Source organism: Lonchura striata, chromosome 10 (genome assembly GCF_046129695.1).
Source record: "Lonchura striata isolate bLonStr1 chromosome 10, bLonStr1.mat, whole genome shotgun sequence".
Lineage (NCBI taxonomy): Eukaryota > Metazoa > Chordata > Aves > Passeriformes > Estrildidae > Lonchura > Lonchura striata.
In genome coordinates, this window is record NC_134612.1 from 6,564,604 (window position 1) to 6,587,533 (window position 22,930).

The window sequence follows — 22,930 nt, forward strand, 5'->3', positions numbered from 1 at the left end:
CCTGTCTCACAGTCTAGCAAAGAGCTGCACGCGCGGAGCGCCCCAGGTCGCTGCTTGGAATCGGGGCTTGCCTGCTGCCCACGCTCCCTGGAGGCTGCTGTCCAGTGCCAGAGTGCCCGGATCCCATTTATCAAACCCGGTGGTGTCTGGAGAGGAGCTCCACATGGCCGGGGCAGTGCTCGGGGGAGCCTGGCAGCCGGCCCGCAGCCCTGCTGGGAGCCGGGCTTACTCTCCCGTGCGCTCCATACGCTGCGGGAAAGCAGGGAAATCCCACAGCGGCCCACAGCTGCCGGCAGCGCCCTCGGGCACCGTCCCGGGTTCGCGCCGCTGCGCAGGGCAGCCCGCGGGTCACCCTCCCACCCAGCCGGGGGTCACAGCCATGGGGGCACGGCCATCGAGGGGTATGGCCATCGCGGACACAGCTACGAGGGGCCACGGTCACCGCAGGGCACTGCCATCGTGCAGCGCGGTCATCGGAAGGTATGGCCATCGGGGGACAGCGGCACCGGGCGCTGCAGCCATCGGGTGCCGCGGGCGGTGCTGCGGGACCGGGGCGGGGCAGGGCGGGGCGAGGCGGGCGGCCGGGCCCTGCCCGCGGCGCTGCCCCCGCGGCGCTGGGCGGGCGGGCGGTCCCCGCTGCGGCTCGGCGCCTTCTCCTCCTCCTTCTCCTCCTCCTCGTCCTCAACCTCCTCCTCCTCCTTCTCCTCCTCCTCTGGCCGCTGCGGCGCGGGGGCTGCGGGCGGAGCGGCGGCGCCATGAGCGGGGCGGCGGCGGCGAAGAGCGAGAAGCTGGACGAGGCTCAGGCGCTCGCCCGCAGCTGCGCGGGCAGACCCGACTTCCAGCCCTGCGACGGGCTCTCGCTCTGCGCCACCCACAGCCACGGCCGCTGCTTCCGCCTGCACTGGTGCTGCCACCTGGGATGGTGCCACTGTGAGTGAGGGGGCGAGGGAGCGGGCGGGGGACGCGCGATCCGAATGTCCTGTCGGTCCCCGCGCACTGCTCCACCGCCCGTCCCGTTCTGTCCGGCCCGTCCCGTCCCGCGGCCAGGAGCAGCCCGCTCCCGGAGCTGTCCGTGCCGAGGCGGCCCCAGCGGGACCCTGACTTTGGATGCTGCTTCCGAAGGAGTCGCAGCGGTGATGCCCTGAGAGTTCTCTCGGGGCCTGGAGTCCCAGTGCCCCTCTCCCCCATGAGCCGGCCGGAGGGTGGGCTGTGGCATTGGCTGGGCACTGCTGTCCTTCGCACCAGCCACTTCATTCTCGGTGCTAATGGTTTTCTTTTTACAAGCGTAAACCCCTTTGAGCAGAGAGGTAACTGCTTTAGGCTATATATAGCAGATAGCTTCAAAATCCAGTACTGAGCCAACTCTGGTGAAAAGGCGCCCAATGACTTTAATATCAGTATTCAAGATCCTGATGTATCTAATCATGGAGGCTGAGATTGAACTGTGGATGTCCAAACATAGTTTGATGAATAATTAATCACATAGAGCCTTGAACAGCAGGCTTTCCCAGCAGCGTGTTGATGCGAGGTCAGGGAATGGTGATGGAGCAAGGTACTCGGGTCTTGTGTTCTGGAGATCTTAAAGCTTGGATGGTCAAGGTTAACACTGGACCCGACTTCCAGTGAGGGTTACTTGGTGCTGCTGAAGGTGTCCCTAGACTCCTGATACCCATTCTCGTTTTAAATCCATTGCCATTGCCATCTCTCTTTGCAATTTACTCACCTTCACGGATTCCCCTTCACAGACGTTTTGCAAATATTGTTTCACAGGGAAAGGGAGCTGCCCCAAAAGCTAGCTTTTGTTTGAATGCAAACTTCTATAGAATTAAATATGCATTTCAGGAATTTTGCCTTGATTTGGGATTCATTTGAAAGCAGTTCAGAAGAAAAGGTTTTCTTCTGTCTGTGCCCTGAGTACTGTGTGGCACAACTGGCTGTGTGAGAAGGTGCCACATTCACCTGTTGCACAGGTACAGGGACACTGGAGTTTCATTGGTAACACAAAGGTTATGACCTAGATTCTTCCCAACATTTCCCTGATCTCAGTTATTTGTGGCCACCATCAAGATGTAAAAGCTTATGAGCACTCTGGATCAGAGCTCAAACTGGTACTTATAAACTGGAGATGTTACCCAAAATCATCTGGGAATGGTCCTGGGATGGGGAAGTCAAAGATGGAACTGCGAACACCTGGAGAAGCAATTGCAGAGAGGAATCTGGGGATTAGGATGGATCACAAACTGCCTGTGTGTCAGCAGCGGGAGGGCTGTGTGGCAGAAAAGCCAAACCCAGAACCCCAGCCTTCGCTTTGGGATGCATTACCAGGAGCATGGCAAGTGTGCAATTTAATTAGTCTCTTCAGCTCAGTGATGAGGAAACCAGGCTGATGGGCTGAGCTTTGAGCATTGCACTTTACAGAGCTGTAGGAGAATTGGGGAGAAGATCACAGAAATCAGCTTAGAAAAATATGCTTTACAAAAGGGTGCAAAAGAAAGGGTTGTTTGGGCTGTAAAAGATTGAGGGGGGGAGAAAGGAAGGGAGGAAGGGCTGATGAGCTTTGCAAAGTGTAAGGTAGCCTTGCAGAGCAGCTGTGTTTGAGTCCTCCTCTACACAGACGTGGCAGATACCTGTGACAAGAGATACCTGTGACAAGGAGAGTTAGGTTTGGATATGGGAAAATATCATAATTAAGAAGAGAAATGCAGGAGGGGAACAGAGTACTTGAGAAGGTGAAGAGTCATGGTCCTTCAGGGAAGGCTTAGACTGGTGTCTATTTGGCACTACATGGAGCTGCTTCCCTCTTGGAAAGACCACTTGCGATCCCGTCCAACCCTTTGCTTCCGTGTGGCAATTATAAGATTTAAAAATAGTTATAGCATTTGCAAGAAATACAGACTTCCTTCTCAATTCTTCCTTTATGGCTAAGGAAAAGTTAAGATACCTTTGCCTCAAGAAACCAGGATTTTAAATGGAAGATTTTAAAGGAAATCACACACTTTATTGCCTTGTTTAATCTTCTGAAAGCCATGGTAAAGCGCGGTCCCTTCTTGCCCCTCATTTCCTAATGCAAATTTCAGAGCTAAGGATCTCTTTGTATCCTGTTCCTGTGGAATGAGTTGAGTTGGACTTAAAAGGGGTAAGAATGAGGTCTATAATGGGAAATTGTATAGAGGTCAGAGATGTAATTAAACAGCATTGGGAGTTACCTTGCATAAACGCAGTGCTGTAATACTGACTTGGGAATCCTCAGAGGGTTCTTGAAAGTGCTTTTCTGTGACTCTTAAGAGCTATATTGGGGAACAGGAAACTCTACATCAATTAAAAGGGCCATTGAAGTATTATTTTCCATCAGTGGCCAAGGTCCTCGAGAATGTCAACTCAGTTAAAGTGCACTTACACTGAGAAATTACAAAAACTCACCATGCCATGATGAGTAGATTGTCTCCTCATGTGTATTCAGAATCACATCTGCTTACTTCAGAGACAGGAGCAATTTAGCGTTGCAGAGCCACTTGGCTATGGAAGGAATAATTGAGAAAGAACCCAGCCTGAATTCCCAAAGCCATTGTGGTGGGCATGCTTGGAACTGTGCAGTACTGGAGACGCTCTCTTTACCTCAGATGTTTCTCTGTCCATAAAATGGCAATAATAGCTGGCAGGGAGATCAGAGACTGACTGGTGTATCCAAACAGCTCCGAGATCCTCAGCTGCCCTGGATGCCTGTATGACTTGTGTGTCTAAGCCTGGAGTTCATTTTAGGTTCTTTCAGTCTGTTCTGGGCTTGGTGGAGAGCAGATTTCCCAGTGTGGTGTTTCTCTAATGCACTCCCGTGCATGGGGAGCTCTGAATCCAGGTACAGCCTCCATAAGAGGTGCATGAAAAACGTGCAGGATGGGTGTGCCTGGCGGGGCTGGGGTGCCTCGGGTGTCACTGGAGCCACGGGGCTCTGCCCGGGAGCACAGGAACACCTCATCCCTGCTGCCATAGCTGTCCTCAACACCCCTCCCCTGGGTGCTGCCAGGAGGCTGTGCTGACTCCAGTCTCCATGTGGAAGCAGGATGAGGGCTCAAGCCTCAAAGTCCTTTTCCCAGCAGGGAAGAAGGTGCTGGCCCAGGAGGTGTTTTTGACTTCAGCCCCTGTGTTTCTCTCACTGCACATTTCTCCTGGTTGCTCTGTGCCCTGCATGCATTCCCTTTGCCAGGGTGGCAGCCCCCATTCACCTTCTTCCCCTCCCCTCTGACAGCCTTGGGAGGTTTTGTTTATTAGATGCAAGCTGAGAGCCTTAAATTACTCTGATCTACTTTCTCCAGAGCCAGAGAATACATGCCAGAGGCAGGTCTGCAGCAAGGTGCCTGCCTCCCTTTCCTCACCTTGGGATTTCCACTGCAGCTGTGATTTGCACCGATGCTGGCTGTGAGGCTGCTGGCTCTGAGGTAGTACCTACTTATGGCAGAAAGGATCAGATCCTCAGGGTTGCATCTGACCTGACAGAAGGACTTCAACTTTTGATGATTTTACTTCCTAAGAATTAACTGTGAGAAAAGGCATCACGCTTGATACAATTAAGAGCATTCTCTTACAACTGGGTTCATTTGTAATCTGAATATCTTGCATTCTGTTAAACACCCTGCAAACCCCTCGGTACATTATGCTGCAATTATCAATAATACATGATGAATCGTGGTTCCACAGCAGTTGCATCAATAGACAGTAATTGTGCCACCTTGTATTAGCCTTTCTATGCTTTTTTCCCCCCACCCTGATTCAGCATCAAAAGAGCAAGCTTTTAGCTCCTTAAAGCCTTTTGCATACCTTATATTGAAAAGTAAATGTAGCAAATAAATTTCAGTACCACCACTTTTACAGGTTCAGCTGTTTGGAACCTTTACAAGAAAACAAACCAGGCATGGGGAAAGTGCGAGAACTCCATTGGGTGGCCAGGAAGGCAACATATTGCTAGGCTCAGGCAAGGAACACGATCATGGTGGCAGGAAAGGGTTTTAAAAACACACCTGCTCCCCCTCCCTTCGGTTTGCTGGGTGGTGGAGAGCACTTGCAGGTGTGCTATGGATTAATTTCCCACTCCCTGGCATGCATCACAAATTATGGCACTGCTCAGCTGGAGTTTGCAGCCAGACCTGGCAGGTTCTGCATGAGGTCAGGCAGCCTGGCAAGAGATCCAAAGAACTGTCATTTTTCAGCCAAGAGGAGAAAATGGGTTTGTGTGAAGGGTGGCTTGCCACAAAGGGCATGTGTTTTCTGTGTAGTTTTGGGGAGAAGGGCTTCTCTGACCGTGCTAGCAATATTCTGGGAATGTAGAACTAGAGTACATTTACATTTGTTACTCACCTGAACAGGCAGCCCAGGGCTTGTCTTGGCTCTCAGAGCTCCATTGCTTCCTCTCGGTGTCTGAGCACACTCAGCAGAGACACAGTCCCTGTGATTGGGGTCTCATCAGTCCCAGCTGGCCAGGGGAGGGGGCTATCCCTTATCCCTTGCCCACAGCTGCAGCCAGGGAACGAGGCAAATCAGCACAGTCACTGCACCTGGCTGTGCTCTGAGCTGATACTGCTCCTCACATTCTTCTCTGCTTGAATCACTAGTGGTTTTATTTTATAACATTTTTAAATGAAGGCATTTGTTGTCTGTCACACAAAGCTGGTGAAAGTTCTCTGTCAAGGCCATCCTCGATTAAACCTCTTACAGGGAGAAGATGTGGTGTAGTCCATAGCAGCTCCTGCCTGCTCTCTGGCAGATACACCTGGCCCAGGTGCAGGCATTTTCCCCTGCCACACAGTCAGTGATGTGTGCAGCATTTCAGTATCTCTGTGCACACCAGCAGCATTTCCAAGGTATCTCTGCCTCTCTCCAGCAACAGAAGCCATCAGCAGGGACTCTGACAATCTCCCAAGCCCATGTAATTATTCAGACCCCAGTCTGCCTGTGGGAATTAGGAGGAAGGAATCAGTGAGGGAACCCTGCTGTCCTGTGACAGAGCTGGTAAGTGAGCTGAGATGGCATGGGGAGGAATTCAGGTGCATCCTGATAGGGCTTGGGGGTCTAAAGAGGAGCTGTGCCTGCCTACTGCCAGTGTCTGTTGAACCCTGTGTATTAGAGGAGCAGCCACAGCCCTGGGGTGCTCTGCAGCACACCATACACTGTACATCTCCAAAAGCCTTGCTCTTCCTTATGTTGCTTTTTGGTGGCTGTAAAACTCTTTTCCACATCCAGGAGGGAGAAGAAGGGCAGCAGTGCTCCAGTGCTCTGTGTGTCCCTGTCTGCAGAAGGTGACATGGACTGCAAGCAGCCAACCTGGCAGTGGTGATGGCAACTTGAATTTCCAGCAGTACTGTTCCACAGGGCAAAACTAGATCCTGATGACTGATTTGTTGGATAAACAGGGAAAGGGAGTTGTAATATGCTTGTGTCTGAAGTTCATACCTTTTTCTTCATGGAAAACTCTTGTCTAAAGTGGAATGGACTAGTGGGGCTAGAAGCAGTTGGGCTGGGAATTCCCAGAAAACACAGCTTGGTCTAGAGGGAGAATGACACAAATCCTGGGACAAATAGGCATTTTAAATTTACTTCTGCTGTGAAAAGGATTTGAACATTCATCCTGTTAAGTCCATGTATACCCAGACATAATGTTTGTGCATGGAGGAAGGTATTATGCTGAGTGCTAGGCAGGAACTGCAGAAAGGTGGATGTTGCAGCTTGTAATAGGAAAAGACTTTTAATGAGGATTTGTTGCCTGTGGCTGTGCAAGATCTTCTCTTCACCTGTATTTTGAAGAGCTATGATATTCCAGCTTCATTTCACTAAGCTGTATACAACCAAGGAAAGAATGTCAGCTTAATATATTCTGAAGTGTTACTCTGAGGGAAAACACTGCCAGTTTTTATGGGTGCACCATTCCAGACCTGGATGGGATTTTGTTCCTCAGGTTTTATTTATAATCTGGAAATCACAGTATGAATGTACCATTAATAAAAGAACTCACATGCATGGATTCCTTGTACCCTGTGGGAATATGAGCGCCTCTGGAAAAACTTGCTGGCATTCATTTTGAATCCTTACTATAATGTTTAGAGGCAGGCATGTTCTGTTATTATTAACAAAGGTACAGATACCACTTAACAGAATTAGACCACTGGAAAATCTCTGAATTCAGGGTACTTGCTTAGTTTGTCTCATAGGACTAACTCTTGTACAGTTCGTGCGTGCTTGAACAGAAATCACTGTACTTCTTTTTTCAAAAGTCAAAGAAAAATGGACCTGTGTACCAAAACACTTCCTGCCAGCCAAAATCTGTTTGTCATGCATGACTATAAGGCTGTTTTGTAATCTGTCTGTCCACCTGAGAGGCATAATTCACAAAGAATTTTATCTGCTTGCCCCAAACTCAGTGATCTTCTGGTAAGAGCCTCTGAGAGTGGCAGATAACTGACACCCTTCCTCTGTGGCTGCTTGAAGGGTTAAGTGCTGGTTTTGAGAAGCCTGAAATGACAAGGCTGGGGATGTTTCCTACCAGAAGCAAGTACTTCTGAAGAAAAAGTTCATTAATTGTGTGTCTCGTCAGCTGGTGGGGTTGTCTGTGAATGCAGGGTGTCCTGAGCCCTGCACGGTGAGGGCTGGGCCTGTGCTCCTGCTGGGGAGAGGCTGCTGGCACTTTTGTCACTGCAGAGGAACAGTTTAAAGATAAAATCTGCATGGAGCAGAGTGCCTGTGGCGAGCGTATGGCTTCCTTCCTGGACTCTGCAGGTGAGGGAATCTGTTTGCCAGCCTGGATCTGCAAGCCTGCCTAATGCCAGTGCCCGATGCAAAAGTGCCTGCTGTCACATCATCCTTCCCCTTGAGGTTCTTGATGGATGTTTCATGGGTCTTAACTGGCAGCAGTGGTCATAGCCTTGCATTGTCCCATGAGACTGAGTCACAAGGTTGTCGTTGCTGTGACTTCCATCCTGCAGGTCTGCAGAACTGACAGGGCTCAGGTCTGCTGGAAGCACTGAAGAGGCCTCTCAGGTGCTTGGCACAGGACCTCCAATTTCCTGGCAGCACCTGTGTGCTCATCAAGAACACTTTTGTCACTGCTCATGTTGTTGCAGCCAGCAGAGCTGGGCTTGTAGAGCAGGGGCATCTTGGGGTGTTCTTATGTAATGGCTCTCAATTTAACCAGTGATGCTGTACACTTCATGACTCACTGCCAGCCTTGGTAACTTATTTCTGCATACTGGTGAGGCTCTACTAGAAATTTGTGTTTCTGTAAAGGATAAAAAGCAAAATGCTTTACTCACAAACAGTGTAAGATGTTCCCAAACTCCCAAGAGCTGTGACAGTGTGGGCTTAGCTGCTGATGGATGGCACAAGCTTATACTAATGCAAAAGCTGGTTGACAGTTGATTGGATTCCAGGTAGATCATCTCTCTCTTGGCATATACAGTGACCCTGGTTTAATGTGTTGTGGTTTTTCTTCCAGCACCTCCATGAATTTATCTGCCCACAAGATACAGAGTATGTTTTCATAATGGCTTTGATTCTTCCACTAATCAATTTTTATGTAGTGACTGATCACAGAACTCAGGAAGTGCAATTTGTGCCATTTGGAGATGTTTTTGCCAATAGTTGAGTATATTCACATAGAGGGAAGTCAAAAACCTACTGGGAAAGTGAAAACTGATTGCTTGGCAACTGGGTCTTGTTTTTAACATAGCCATACTTTAATTTAGGCCATGTAACAGTTGGAATTTATATGTAACCTACGTTGTAAAACAATTTCAGCAAGAGGCATGCATTTGTATTCCTGTTCTCACTGGTGGCTGCGGAGCTCGAGAGCCCACACGTCTGCTCTCGAAGCTGCTTGTTTGGCTGTGTGCTTGCACCCAGCCCTGAAATGACTCCCTGCTGTGCCCAGCTCTGTGCCAGGCTCTGTCTGTCCCTCTTGCTGCCACACATGATGCTGGTGCACACCTGTAAGTGTTGCAGGCAGGGTGCTTGGCTGCTCCATGCTGTGTAGCTGTCTGGTTGGATTTCAGTGCTTTCCCAAATCTGAGCCTCACTCCCTCACTCACACCCCTGGTCCCTGGTGGAAGGCTGGGACAGGATCAGGTGTGCCGGGGTGGACTGACCACCTCTTGCAGCCTTCCCGCAGTCCACCAGCATTAGCCCAGCTGTAGGCAGGGCAGGTGGAAGGACACACTCACCATTTGCTTTGGTTTTCCTCCCTGTGCTACTAGACCTTGATCTAGTGGGCACAGGGGCCATTCTCCAGCTGGTCCTGTGGGATCTTGCCTCTCTGGATGTGAAGCCGAGGGCCAGGCCACCTCTGCCAGCACTGGCTCACCCTGCAACAGCAGAGAGCTGCTTGTGCTCCCAGCTGTGCTGTCCAGGTGCTCCAAGTCACTTGCCTGCAGTGGCACTGTGACACAATGGCTCAATGTGATATTCACCTGCTCCACCTCCAGTGGTGGTACTTGGGCTTCTGCAGAGCATTGCTGGATCCCACACCCCTCCAAGGAGAGCATTGGTGTCCATACTTGCACTCCTCAACTCCACATGCTGATGTGTTTTGTGCACAAGCAGGGAGAGCAGTCCTTTACAATCCCCAGAAATGGGTTCTCTAGAAGCTTGTGATAGAAATAGCTTGGTTTGAATGGCGTGTGGCTGGAGATGTGTATGAGGTACCAGGAACTGGGTTAAAAGAGTGAGTTGGGAATAAAGACCCTGTTCCCAGCCCTAGAACTGAAGAACGTGGTGTTGTCCAGCCTGAAGGCTCCTGCTTCCACACAGCAACTGCACGGATGATGTGTCAGCAGATCCTGGGCTCTGGCCACAGGAAGGGACCAGCACAGGTACAAAACGTCCCATGGGCTGTTGTTTCTCCTGTCAGCCACCAGGAAAACACTGTGGCCACAGAGATGTGTCTGTTCCAAACTGTGAATCCCATCCTCCTGCCCCAGCTGTCCCCTGTGGGTACAGAGTGCAGGTGTTTAGAGACGACTTTTCCTTCAAGGACCTGGTGAGCTGTTCTGTTATTTGAGAATTCCCAAGAAAGCATTCCATCATATGCAGAGACTCAGGGTGCCCTCTGCAGCACATACCACACACCTGGAAAACAACTGGATCTTGTGTCTCAAAGCCCTTGGATTTCCAGGCAATGCCACGGTCTTCTGGGTAGTTTGACATGGAGCTGTGCTTATGTTGCTTTGTTTCACTGTCAGGACACTGACTTGGCTGCATGGAAACCATGGGCTGCTGAAGCTTGAGCAGATGGTGCACAGGGATGGGGTTGTAGAATAAATATTTAGCACTAAGCCATTTTTTGCTATTTTCTGTACTGAATTTTAAAAATATCTAGTGTAACTTGGGGGATAAAATTTCTCAGGGGAATATGTAAGAAGTGGCTGTTCTGGCCTTTGGGGGTGGGCTTGGAAGGGAAGATGAATATGATTGAATTCAGAGCTTGGGTAGTGTTGCCCAGCTGCTGTGCTGGCAGAGGTAACTAGGGCTGTGCCACACTTTCCATGCCTGTGCTTCTGTGTTTTTGGAACCCAGCGTGGAGCTGGGGTTAGTGGCACCTGTGGTATGGGTGACATTCCCCAGATACTGAAAGGAGAATTCCTCCTTTCTGCTCCTCCAGAAACACACGTGGTGTGTGCTGCTGCACACTGCCTTGTTGGGTGCTGGTATTCTGTTCCCTTACAATGGTTAGTGAGCAAATATGGCCCCTTTAAGAGGGTTTATGGCTGCATCTCTCAAGCCTTCAGGGTTGCTTTTTCCTTAAGTCCAGTAAATCCATGTAAGCAATGAAAGTAAAGAGCAGGGCTGATGGAGGAAGCTCCAGGGTCTGTTTGCATTGAAGCGCTACCTGCTCTTAAGCTGTTGTGCACAGAAACTCCTCAAAGGCTTAGACAGCTCACAGCATGTACTGTCATGATCCTTTTTGTATTTAAAGCAGATCAAGACAAAAGGGCATTAAAATACAAATTTGATGAGGAAAAACTTCCTGATTTTTTCCTCCCCCCATGCTGGTTTCCTGTGAAAAGCGTTGAGTCAGGGGCTGGCACAGCTATCCGGCTGTACAGCAGGGAGGGAACACCTCCACACGAGAGAGCTGGCAGCTGTATGGAATTGCTCCTAGGCAACCATTGCCAAAACATCACTGGACTGGTTCTTCCCTGTGCTTGGATGGGGTCTGGAATGGGATGGATTCATTAGTGCTCAGATGGAGGTGCTTCTGTGAGAAGGAGCTGTTTGCAGGGATACCTTTCTGTTAGGGCAGAGCCTGCCAGCCCTTCCTGCTGCGCTTCCAGCCTGCTCAGGTCCTGGTGCGTGGCTGCTTTTTCTGTTGTTCCTTTATTGAGTTGATTTGTACACTTGGAGTCTCTTCTGTGATCCCTTACTGGACCTTCTAGTTCTGCCAGAATTCCTGCAGGTCTGCGAGTGTTCTGTTTGCATTCCCCACACTAGAAATTTGTTTGAGCAATCTCAGTGCTTTTTCAAAGTTGTTTGGACAAAGTGCAAGGCAGAAGTATCACTTACACTGCGGTGCTGCATATCTTTATCTACAAGGCTTCTTCAAGGTGGACAATCATTTCAGTTATGCCTTATTATAACCACCAGTGGCCCAGTTCAGCTCTACTTGGGCCTGTAAATCTGGCAGTGCCTCAGTGTCCTGAAATGTTTTCCACTTCCTCTGGTGGCTCATTCCATGTGTTTTCTTCACCATGCAGCCCATGAGGATTTGCTAGATATGATGTGATGTCTATTGCATACATCACGAAGAAGTACAGACAGGACGAGCAGTGGGTTTTTTCACATGTGTCATCTGTTAATGTGCTCCAGGTTTCTCCTTCCATTTGTTCTTGCCCCTCTGGAAAAGGTAGTGCCATCCTCTAAGTGTAGTTTGAAGTTGTGACAGTCCTTGGCAAATATTTATGGGTAGGGCAAGCTTTGTTTGCAAGAGTTTGTTGTTCCAAGCTGTGCATGTAACTGGAGAGAGGAGGAAGAAAGCCCAAGCAGTCATTCTGGCCACTCTACAGCTGGCAGGGCTGGAAGGTCATGACCCCAGGTAGGTACTCAGCCCAACATCACACTTCCCAATGGAAACACTCTGCTGGGCACTTGGCAACAACAGGTGTGGTGGGCACATCCAGCAGGCTTAGGATGCTGGGTGCCCTCCAGAAACCCACCCAGGATGTGCAGCAAGCTTTGCCTTAGTCTGTGAAGGAGGAAACCCTCCTGTGCCCCAAGGTTCTGCTGTGCCAGCAGTGAATCCCTCCCTGGTTCCTTCCCATGCCTGCCGGCTGGGCTGGTAAGGCTGTGCCATCCACTGCCCTGGGGGGCCCTGGAAGCCCAGCTGGGTGTGACAACCTTTGCGTGGTCCTGGGGCTGCTGTGCCAGCACTGGCAGCAGGGCACCACTCCTGCTCGGAGCTGTCACCACCTGCCAGGGAGCTGCACATCCCCCCGGTGCTTCCCCAAGAGCCAGACTTGGCTCTCCTGCCACACCCAGGAGATGTGGAACAAGTGCTGCCAGAAGAGCTCTCAGTTGTTCTCTGGTTGTTCCTCTTGTGTGAGGAAAGCCAGTGCTCGAGAAGCTCATCTCCAAGGTTTCCACACACAGAACAGCTGTGCAGGGAGCTCTCCTTGGAATAATGCAGATCCCCTCCAAGGCAGCACTGTCTCCTGCCACACATGCATTATGAATGCTTCCTTTGCCTTCACTCCTTCAGAGCTGTGTGGTATTTAATTAGAGGCTTTTTATGTTCTTCATAGTGGGACCAATTCCCCTCCCGTGTGAGCTGAATTTTTTGGCAGGGTTGAGAGTGGCAATAGCAAAGTCTGGCACAGCTGGAGTGAGAATCCCATTGGACTTCACAAGGGGGGATTACTGGTGCTGTTACACAGGTGTACGTTCAGGCAGCACCAAGTCACCCGTATTTAGGGAGCAGCTCCCTGCTGGTGAACAGGACACATCCCTCCACACCCTCACTGGGGCCTGTGGCAGCCATGGGCTGTGCCCTGGGGTCACAGCTCCAGCCCCTCTGGAGCATCCACCACAGCCAAAGGCACGAGATTCCAGTGGGATCAGAGCCAGTCCACCTTCAGCCCACCTCTGCTTGGGATTTCCACAAGTGCTCAGCCCACACAGGAGTAGTTCCTAAGCTGAGCCAGGTCATGTTCAATAGCTGCCAAGTAGCAGGTCTTTGTTAACCTTGCTGATTTTTGGAGATAGATGAACTGGCAGATGGGAGGCTGTAGAAATATTTGTTCCAGCAGCTGCAGGGAGAAGAATACATATGAAAAAAAAGCTTTTATCTTTCAGTTAATAGATGTCTAAATGCCTTGCATGTGAACAAATATCCGTGGTATGTATTGCTGACTTAGACTCATAAAATCCACAGCTCTCTCTTACCATTTTCTGAAGTGCAGAGCAGTTCATGGTTTTATTTATTAGGATTAAGTCCTCCTTTTGAGAGGGTAAAATTTGAGAATTTGTTATAGGAAACCTCCCTCCTCAAAGCTGGACATTTTTTTTTTTTCAATATGTCAAGCACATTAATGAGTGTTAGAAGTAAACCAGAATGCTGGGATGGAGGGAAGTGGAAAAAAAAATTTCCAGCCACACCTCGGCTTATTTTATGGTTAAGTCATTTCATATTTGCCACAGAAATTGCTGCTGTTTTGTGTCTGTTTGGTGAGGATGAATGCAGACTGCCCAGTTAGCAAAAAATCAGAGAGAAATGACCTTGTGGCTTGTTTCTCAAAGCCTGCTTTGGGGTTTTGGAAGCAGGATGCTCTATAACACACCTTCCAGTCAATCAGCCACATAGTTCTGGTTATTAGTGCCATGAACATAAACAATTTTCCCAGTTGCCCGAGTTTTCTGGAGGTGTGCAGGTGATTATAGAGCTCCCTGCTATGCTGGATCCTGCCTTAGCCTGCTGGCAGGCTCACTGGAGGCATGGAGCCAAGGCTTTGGGGAACAGCATCCATCCGATTTGGCAACAGAAATCCTATTCCTGTGCACAGAGCAACAGGGAGATGAGCACTGCCCAGCACTCACTTCCTTGGACATAGCTGAATAGTTGTTCTGCAGTTGAGTGTTGGCTGTAGTGTGTGCCAGGTCCCTGAGGATTTGGTTTGTGTTGGTGGCACAAGGGCCAGCTGAAGAAATGGAGAAACAATTGTCCCTTTCTCGTTGTGCACAGGCTTCTGTCACTTCAAGGGGTTAGACAGAGGAGCAGTGTTGGTGGGGGAAAATGGCCTGAGCACAGAGCAGGCTGAGAGGGACAAATGGTAAAGTGTAGCCTATAGACTTATTTCTGGAGTCTCTCATTTCATCATCCCACCTTGTCAGCCAGTGGCTGTCGTGGACAACCAAGACTTACCATAGCAGTCATTCTGGCAGAGCCTGATTTCACACAGTCACTGTTTCCAGGAGAGGAGCAGGTTCTTGTTTCCCCTGAGCCCTTTTGCCACAGTGGTGGAAGTGCAGAGGCAGAACTGTAGCACCTCTTCACAGCAGCTCTTAAAGTGCACAAGAACTTCCCAAACTTTTGCAAATGCAGCAGATTTCTTTTCACAGTATTTGAGTTTGATTTTTGGACATGTGTTTGACACAGACAGTATTTCTCCTTCACCACCTTCCACATAGGCAGTGGTGGGGAAGCGACCCAGGAAACAATTCAGATACGGTATCTTGTGTGACATCTGAATTTGTGGAGAACACTGTCATTTACAGCAGTGTTCATCAGCACAGTGCAGTCACAGAGTTCTTCAGCTGACTTGGAATAAATAGGCAATAAATTCTGAGCTACTGTATTAGATGGGATGGAGCAGAATAGGTGCTCAAAATACTGTTTTATCACAGACTGTTGCCAGCTGTTCAAAGTCAGCAAAAATACTGCTGTTGATTTTCATGGGTATTTGATCAGATTGAGATGGATTATAAGAGAACCTGGGGACCTGTGCTTCTAGAGGCATTTCTAGTGAAAAAGCTGGCAATCCTGCAAGCTGTTAGGGCTGGGGAGCAATCTTATTTCTAATTTCTGCATTTATTTTTCATAGCCTGCATCCTGGCTGATGTGTTTCCATGCATTATATAGGGTGAGGGGTGGTAACAGAGGCTGTAAGCACAGCATTGTCCACGATCCAGTCTGACAGTCCCAGTTCTGAGCATCTGGTCATGTTTTGAAACAAGTTTAAAATTGAATCTGTTTAAAATTGCCTCTAAAACCAGCTAAGACTTGACAAACTTGTACCAGAATTCTAAAGAAATGCAGAAATCAGTTAATGTAGAAAATTCTCTTTGCTGTGTGTTGGCCGGTTCCTGCTTTACCCTGGTAGAGCTTGTCCTTGGGACGTGAGGAACATTTCAGGCCCTGTGGGGTCACACAGACAGGCTCTGAAACCCTGTGCTCTGCTCCTGCTCTGGAATTAGTGCCAGCAGGGCAGTCCTGAGATGTGCAGGGAGCTGCTGTGTGTGGCTGCAGTGGAGAAACAACCAGCTGAGCTCCCAGCAACTCCTTGGCTGACCTGGCCACCGCTCTTCTTCTTTTCCCGAAAGGGGAAAACAAACACTAAAAAAGTCAAACTAAGGAGACTTTGCTTCACCATTCCATGCCCATGCTGTAAGCTTCCTTGGCTTAAATACATTATTTTCTATTCCTAACATCCATCAGCCTTCTGCCAGCATATGATGACTATTTTAAGTGGGAAAACAGAGTCCTGTTGCAGAGAGACCTTCTTCCTTCATCCTGGTAAAATCTTCACTGGACTCTTCGTTGGACTCTTCAAATAGAGGCAGCAGAGAATTGAGTTGAAGAAATGTTCTTCACCAGTATCTGGTTGTATTTTATCATTGGTTGTCAAAGAAGCCCACACAGAAGCCCTGCTAATCTATGGATAAATAGAGCATCATGGTTTCAGGCAAGGGCAGGCTGCACTTCAGTTTCCATGAGTTGAATTTGTCAGACACTATCCCAGCCAGCAGCACAGTAACCATCAGCTGTGGGGCTTTGCAAGGCAGTGGCATATTTAATGTTCACTAATTTCACAGAAGGATTTCTGGGAAGCAGCAGATGGCAGGAAGCCGTGGGCTGCTGCTGTGACTGTGAGGGTGAGGAGCTTCCCAGGGAAGTTATGTCCACAAGATTTGAGAAACCTCTGAGGGACCCCATTGCTCAGAGACGCCCAAACCAAGGATCTGTGCTGAAGGAGCAAGAGCTGTACCCTGCCTGTGGCTGGAGCATGCAGCTGCTGGATGCCAACACTCATTCCTCTGAGTCACAGCAGGTTTAGGAGCTACACCATGGTACAGAGATGGCAAGTGGAGAGGATGGCTTTGAGTTTTCTGTCATCCAGCCATAAGCAGACACGGGAAAAGCTTGATTTGTTGTCACTGAGCTTTCCCCGTGGCTCTGTCAGCAATTGCCATTGCACAGATCGTAGTGAGAAAACATTGGATGAGGTATTCGAGGGGAGCTGGTCAAAGCTGTTCACACACTTCCCTCTGCTGCCAGCTCTGTCTGTGCTCTCCTCCCATGGCACATGGGTGGGCTTTTCCCTCGTCGTGCCTGGAGCCTCTCCCACGCTGCAGAGCTCTTATTTCAGTTCTGTGGCCTTTCTGCTGTACTCCCTGTCCTTGGGCTACAGGGATTGGAAATCCCAGCCGACTTTCACATGACCCGTTTCCCTTCCAGCAGCACTGCGGGGTGGGAAAAGCCTTCCCGGTGCTCGAGGTTCCCGGTGATGTCCCGGAGCTGGCAGAGCCAGGCTGTGCGTGGGCCCCCGGAGCGCCGGCATCGCCCGGTGCCAACAGAGCTCTTCCCGGGCTGGGAGGGTTTCCCTGCCCCAGGGGGATTCTCTACTGCCGAGAGGCTTTGCAGGGGGAGCGAGCCCGCCCCGGGGCTTACAGCAACCTGGTCCAGTAGGAGGTATATTCCTCCTGTGTATCACGGATTGGAACTCCGTGATCCTTAAGGTCCTTCCCAACGCGAGCCATTCTGCGATGTTCCAAAGGAATGGGTAACTCAGGGGGAAGGCTGCATCTGCCTGTGAGCTGCAAACACACCAGCACTCAGCTTTCCTTAATGGAGGAGCTTCCTGCCCCACACCTGGAGAGCTGCAAGCACCCGCACAGCCCCTCCATGCTTTAGTGTATTTACTGCCGGTGCAAAGCAGGGTCTGCAGCGCAGGCAGCAAAACTCTTCTGACAAGGCTCTACTCACAAGGCTTCTGGAAATTTGTGCTTTCCCAGTGGATGAGCCCCTGGGGAGACATGAATCTTTCAGAGGCTTCATGCAAATAAAATGCAGCATTTCACAGTCTTAGGCATAGCCTCGGGTTTCTCAGTTTTTCCTGACATAGTCCCAATTTTCTGCTCTCTTATTTATTTCTGTTAGTGAAGATGTTCAGTTCACACTTTGTTCTGCTCAATATAACCAACATAATCCTATTTTCTTATTACTTAACCAGATAATCAAGATGCCAAAAGCTTGGAAATCCCCTTATTTTCTGCCTTAACATTCTAATTGTAGTTATGTATGAACTTCTGGTTTATAATATGGAAAAACATGATTTAGTCCTCAAAAACAAAGAACATGGAATTGTGTACAAGGAGACTTACTGGAATAATAGTAATATAATAAAATTTTGATCATTGTAGCAAAGACATAAGCTAGAACTTACATGTTCTGTTCAGTGGGAGGAACAACAAAACCTCTGAGAATCTTGTCAATTTTCTTTCTTCTAGAAGGCAGGCAGACTTGGCATCTTTCCCACTTCATGGCTATGGAGTTGTGCCCCTGGAGAAAACTTTCCAGTTAGCCATGTCCTACAGCAGTCCTTGAGGCAGGGTCAGGGAGGGGAGCAGCACTGAGGTACAGGAGGTTGTGATTACCTGCAGCATTAGGTGCCATTGGATCCATACCTGGAGAGGCCACAAGAAAAGCAGCAGCTGCTGCCAGCAAGGAACTATTGGTGGTGTCCAAGAGTGTCAATGCCATCATTTCTGTTCAGACTCGAGGACAACGACCTTTAAACGCTGCTCCTCTGTGTCCCCACAGGTAAATACGTCTACCAGCCCATGACCCCTGTGGAGCAGCTCCCCAGCACCGAGATCCCCGTCCGCCCCCGGGAGTCCCCCAACACCATCCAGATCTCGGTGTCGCTCACCGAGCACTTCCTCAAGTTCGCTCCCGCGTTCCAGCCGCCGCTGCCGCCCGAGGCGCCGCAGTTCTGCACCATCGCCGACCTGTTCATCGACAACTACCGCGTCAAGTGCATCAACGGCAAGATGTGCTACGTGCAGCGCCAGCTGCCCGCCCCGCACAGGGCAAAGCCTGACGAGGGCTCCGTCCGCAATGCCTTAATCACAAAGGAGAGCAATACACCAAAACCAGAGCACTGCTCGTCCCCGTCCAGCTCTGAGGACTCCGGCATCAATGCGGTGGGGGTTCACTACATGGAGTCGTGTGACGAGGACACGGAGGGGGTGGCCGAGCTGAGCTCAGAGGAAGATTACAGCCCGGATAGCAGCTGGGAGCCGGACGAATGCCCGCTCCTGTCACCCTCGCAGTGCGAGATGGAAGTGATTGAGACTATAGAAACCACTGTGTGACCACACAAGTGGCATCGGCTCAGTCCACTTCCTTCTCAGTAATGTTGCTTTTGTAGTATTTCTATTTTCTGTTTTTTCTGACAATCCCTTTTTTCCAGTGCACTTGATATTTCAGATTCCTGTCACGGGAGCGCGGTCACAGGACTTACGTATGGTGAACTAGCAGCAGCCTGAGCAATTTTAACATGTTCTCAGCCTGATCAGCTCTCCCACGTCTGCACGTAAGGTAGTGACAAATCTTAAGACTTTTCTAGCAGAAATAGGCCCTTTTGTTGGTCTGGGTTACCCCACACACAACTTTTCACATGAGGATGTGCCACTTGAGATGTTTCCACCTGTCAGGTTGTTGGCAGGGGTCCCTCAGAGCGTGGGGGGTTGCATGCCTGGAGCAGCAAACCGAGGTGCCCTTAGTCTTTCTCAAACAGCTACACAGGGCTCCTCCTGTCTGTCCTGGCGCCTTGTCCAGCCTCTTCCCTAGTGCTGGTGCGACCTCTCTGAGGCTGTTGGCACCACACTTCCAGCAGGTTGGAATGGCAAGCTAGAGAATGCACAAAGTGCCTCCAACTTTTCTCCAGGCTATGCACCAAGCAGCTGCTGAGGGAGGCCAGGCTCTGAAATCTCCTGAGAAGGCAGGTCTTGCTCTGGAGGGAGACGAGTTGCTAGAATCCACCTGGTCCCTTTTCTCTGCCTGGATCTTGGCAAGGGTGTCTGGCTTTTGCAGGTGGGCAGAGGGGGAGCAGGCAGAGATGGGGCATGGCCATCTAACCAATACCACACTGGACTGGGGAGCACCAGGACAGGCGAAGGAAGCGACTACCTCCGAACACCCACCCTCGGCTCCGCCTCTGCCTCCTCCTGGGCTCTTTGGTGCGGACACTCAGGACCAAATGGCCTCAGGGCCTGCACTTGCCTGAAGAATAACAAAGTTTAAACAAAAATAATTTTACCAGCCACACCACTGTGTCAGCAGAGCTTGGGGACAGCATGGAGATGCCCCTGAGAGGTGGTCCATGGGCTCGGTGGCACATAAGCTTGTTAAAATAGAGCCTAAGGTCATCTTAGTGGAGAGAGGAGGCTTTGGCTCCTGCTCCATCATTCCCAGTCCAGGAGCAGGTTTGAAGCAGGGGTCCCTCACCCAGCTGGTAGCAGAGCTGTCTCACAGGAGGTTCAGTTTCAGCCCTGCTTGAAGGAAACAAAAATGTCACTCAGATTCCAGCCAGCTCCATGGAGCTGGAGCCAGTGACTCCTGCGTTCCTGCAGCGTTACTGCCATTCTTTGTGTAGTTGCTGTTTGCGTTTCGGAAGTCCCTGGTGAATCCAAGGCTGTAAAAACATGTACAGTTAGTGACTGATCCTAGATTATAGTCTGTGGTAGAGGGTGGCTCATCTCTCACTGTATCCTGACAATGTATTTCCAATTTTATACACTTTGTAATCAGTATCTTTAGAAGACATTTAGGCAACAGTGTGTGTCTGTGCACATGCGCGTCTAGGAGTTTCCATGGGTGGATATAAAGTAATGCTGTACTTTTTAGACTAAGACTTTCAGACAAAAATAATAGGTTTTATAGTTTTGATGACTTACATAAAAATGTGCAATGCTTGTGAATGAAGAACTTGGGCCATTGCATGAACGGATACATTCTCACAAGGCACCTGAAAATACGCTGTTTTTCTGAGGGCATTTAAACAAAGGTTGTAGTAAAACTAAATAGGATTTATTTCGTTTTTAAGGGCGGGGTTGTCTTTCTTGGCTAACTACAGTTTCTAACAACATTTTTGGTGTCTTTGGATCATTCAGACACATTCCATAGGTAGAAGGAAACATTATGTATAAACCTACAGCATTTATTCATATTTAACCTTTCAAATGTAACCTGAGTGGAGAGCTGAACGAGCTCACTCTAATGCCCAGCCTCTGAGCTTTCCTCCCAGAAAGAGGAAGGCTCTTCCTCCCCTGGGAACGGCTTCTCCTTCCCAGGCAGGAAGGGTGGGCTGGCGCAGCACGGCCTTTCCCAAGGACAGGGAGCTCCTCGCCAGTTCTCCCTGGGGCACCAAGGACAGGGAACGTGAGCAGGACGCCCCTGCCCAGCACAGCTCACCTTGTTTGCAGGCAAGCAGGAGCCGCAGCCCTGCCTGGGCACTGGCTGGGAGTGTGGTGACCTCGGGGGGGTGCTCCTGGCACAGACTCCACAGGGCCTGCAGGGTCCTGTCCCCGTCAGGATCCATTCTTTCTTAACTGTAAGTAATTAGCAATACCCACAAGCTGTGAGTGTCTCCTACCCAGGATTTGTTCAGATGTCTTAAGCACAATAAACTGCCTCTTCCTTCTGTTGTTCCTGGAAAACGTCAGCGGCGCTCTGGGGAGTGCCGGGGCTGCTGGAGAGCGCTTGGGCAGGACCCAGCCGCAGGGATCTCCTGCTCCATCACACGCCCGGCTCCCAACACTCCCACGGAAAATGGGGCTCCTTCCTTTGCACAAACACGGGTGTGGCCGTGTTGCTGCAGCCACGCCCTGGGCTGGCTGCTCCCCCTGCCAGGGAGCGGTGTGTGTATATTGAATAAAATACTGAACAACTGGCCTTCTGCTTGTCCTAACTGCCTGTGTGCTTTCCATGCTAGAGAGAAGCACTGCGGGACTTCAGCAAAGGAAGGGCTGCTCACAGCTTCAGCCCTTCAGCCCCTGACACAGCCCCAGAGCCAGGCAGACAAAGGGAGTAACCAGGGGGAGCGCACCAGGCCCTGGTAAGTGCTGGGGATAGTTGGCAGCTTCATAGCCCAGCTCTGACTCATCTGGAGAGAGCTGCTCCAGCTAGTATGTGGCCAAATTCAGCTCCCTGTCTTACCTGTGCCCAGGTGTGGCTGCAGGCTGGACACATCCCATGGTAGTTCTGCTCGTGGGCAGGAGGAGAGCACACAAGGCAGCTCAGGCCCCAGGACACTGGCACTGCTCCTACCCAGGTGAACAACGCACGATACCTGGTGCTTCCGTGTTCCCTTGGAGGCAGCAATGCTGCTCCATATTCCTGCCATTCCATGTGAGCTCTGCACAGATCAGTCATGAAAGTTCTGAGTGCAGGGAGAGCAACATCTACCTGGTGCTGTGCTCTGGGAGCAGCTGGGACCCAGAGGGCACCCCAAAACACCCAAGTGACAGTGCTAAAGAGAGCAGAGGGACGAGGAGTGTGTCTGACAGCACCTTTTTTACACACACATTCCTCCTACCCTCAACACAGGTATGAGGTGAGAGGGGAGGTTTGAGATTCTCCCACAGGCACAAGATGTATCTTTCTCTTACCAGCAGCCTACTCACAGGAGTGCAGAAGTCACACAGGGAAGTTCAACCAAGGGCCTCTTTAATGGGTTGGTAGAACACAGCATGTGCAGGTCAGTTTGCTCACACAGGTGTCATTTCCTGCATTCTTCAACCTTCTCCAGATTTGCCCATTCTGTGCCCTCAGACCCCAGGGCTGCTGCTGTGAGACAGCAGGGCCAGGCCTTGCCAGAACAGCTGCTTTTAGCAGAACACAGAACTCAGGTGTGACCCCCAGCCACAGAACCAGCACAGCACAGGGACATGGGGCCTCTGGGCACAGGACAGGCTCCTCCAGCAGGGCAGAGCTGATTTAGTTACTTGAAAAAGTTCCCGCTGTTGCCACGAGCCCCTGGATCAGCACAGCAGCCCTCCCCGTGCCCCATCGTGCTGGGGTTTGTCCCCGAGTTCCACTTCCAGCCCAGCTGCCCCATGACTGCCAAAGCACAGCTGGGGCATCACCCAGCCATGACCCACCAGTGTCCAGTGAGGGTCAGCACAGCAGGTTCTGGAAAAGGTGGTGTGGGGGAAAATCCCACGCTGTGGTGGGAGGGCTCCCCAGCACCACGTCCTGCGAGCAGCCAGGGCAGGAGCGCTACTCTTCAGCCAGCGGAGGGGGCGTCAGGTGCAGCTGGAAGTTCTCGTTCTGGAAGACGCTGCTGGTGGCCGGCTCCCCGTGGGAAACACTGAGCAGCCCGTGCTTGTCACCGCCACCGTGGCCCCCGCGCGCCAGCTCCGTCAGGAGAGCCAGCTGCAAGGAAAACCCCCTGGTCACCCTGGGAACACTCCTGCAGGGTACACAGAGCCCTGTGTCACTGTGTCCCCGCTGCTGCAAGAGAAACCTTAACCCAGGTAAAGCCAAGGGCATGGATGGCATGCAGGAACCCTACAGAGCTCTGTGCAGGTCACCAGTCCTCAACTGAACAACTCTCCAGGGGTCTTTAGGTTGCTTTGAAGTCATATAACTTAAAAACAAACCCAGAAAGAACTGAAAGTG

The 22,930-nt window shown here is 50.6% G+C and overlaps 2 protein-coding genes across 2 annotated transcripts in view; one reads left to right on the forward strand and one right to left on the reverse strand.

Moving 5' to 3' along the window:
- Nucleotides 1-612: 612 nt before the first annotated feature.
- C10H3orf70 (chromosome 10 C3orf70 homolog) lies at nucleotides 613-21,202 on the forward strand. Its single transcript, XM_021537179.2, has 2 exons — nucleotides 613-930; nucleotides 18,068-21,202. The coding sequence occupies exons 1-2, from the start codon at nucleotides 756-758 to the stop codon at nucleotides 18,619-18,621; spliced, it is 729 nt and encodes a 242-aa protein (XP_021392854.1). The 5' UTR covers nucleotides 613-755; the 3' UTR covers nucleotides 18,622-21,202.
- Nucleotides 21,203-21,959: 757 nt separating this feature from the next.
- Nucleotides 21,960-22,930, reverse strand: part of VPS8 (VPS8 subunit of CORVET complex) — a 66,758-nt gene continuing 65,787 nt past the window's right edge. The window contains exon 45 of the mRNA XM_077785613.1: nucleotides 21,960-22,684. Within this exon, the coding sequence (XP_077641739.1) occupies nucleotides 22,529-22,684 (156 nt within the window). The 3' untranslated portion in view covers nucleotides 21,960-22,528. The remainder of the gene's footprint in view (nucleotides 22,685-22,930) is intronic.

What these genes read in the sequence shown, in the direction of transcription:
- C10H3orf70 (XM_021537179.2), top strand. Translation starts at nt 756, where the DNA reads ATGAGCGGGGCGGCGGCGGCGAAGAGCGAGAAGCTGGACGAGGCTCAG. An exon ending in CCACCTGGGATGGTGCCACT is followed by an intron (nt 931 to 18,067) that starts GTGAGTGAGGGG and finishes GTGTCCCCACAG; the next exon opens with GTAAATACGTCTACCAGCCC.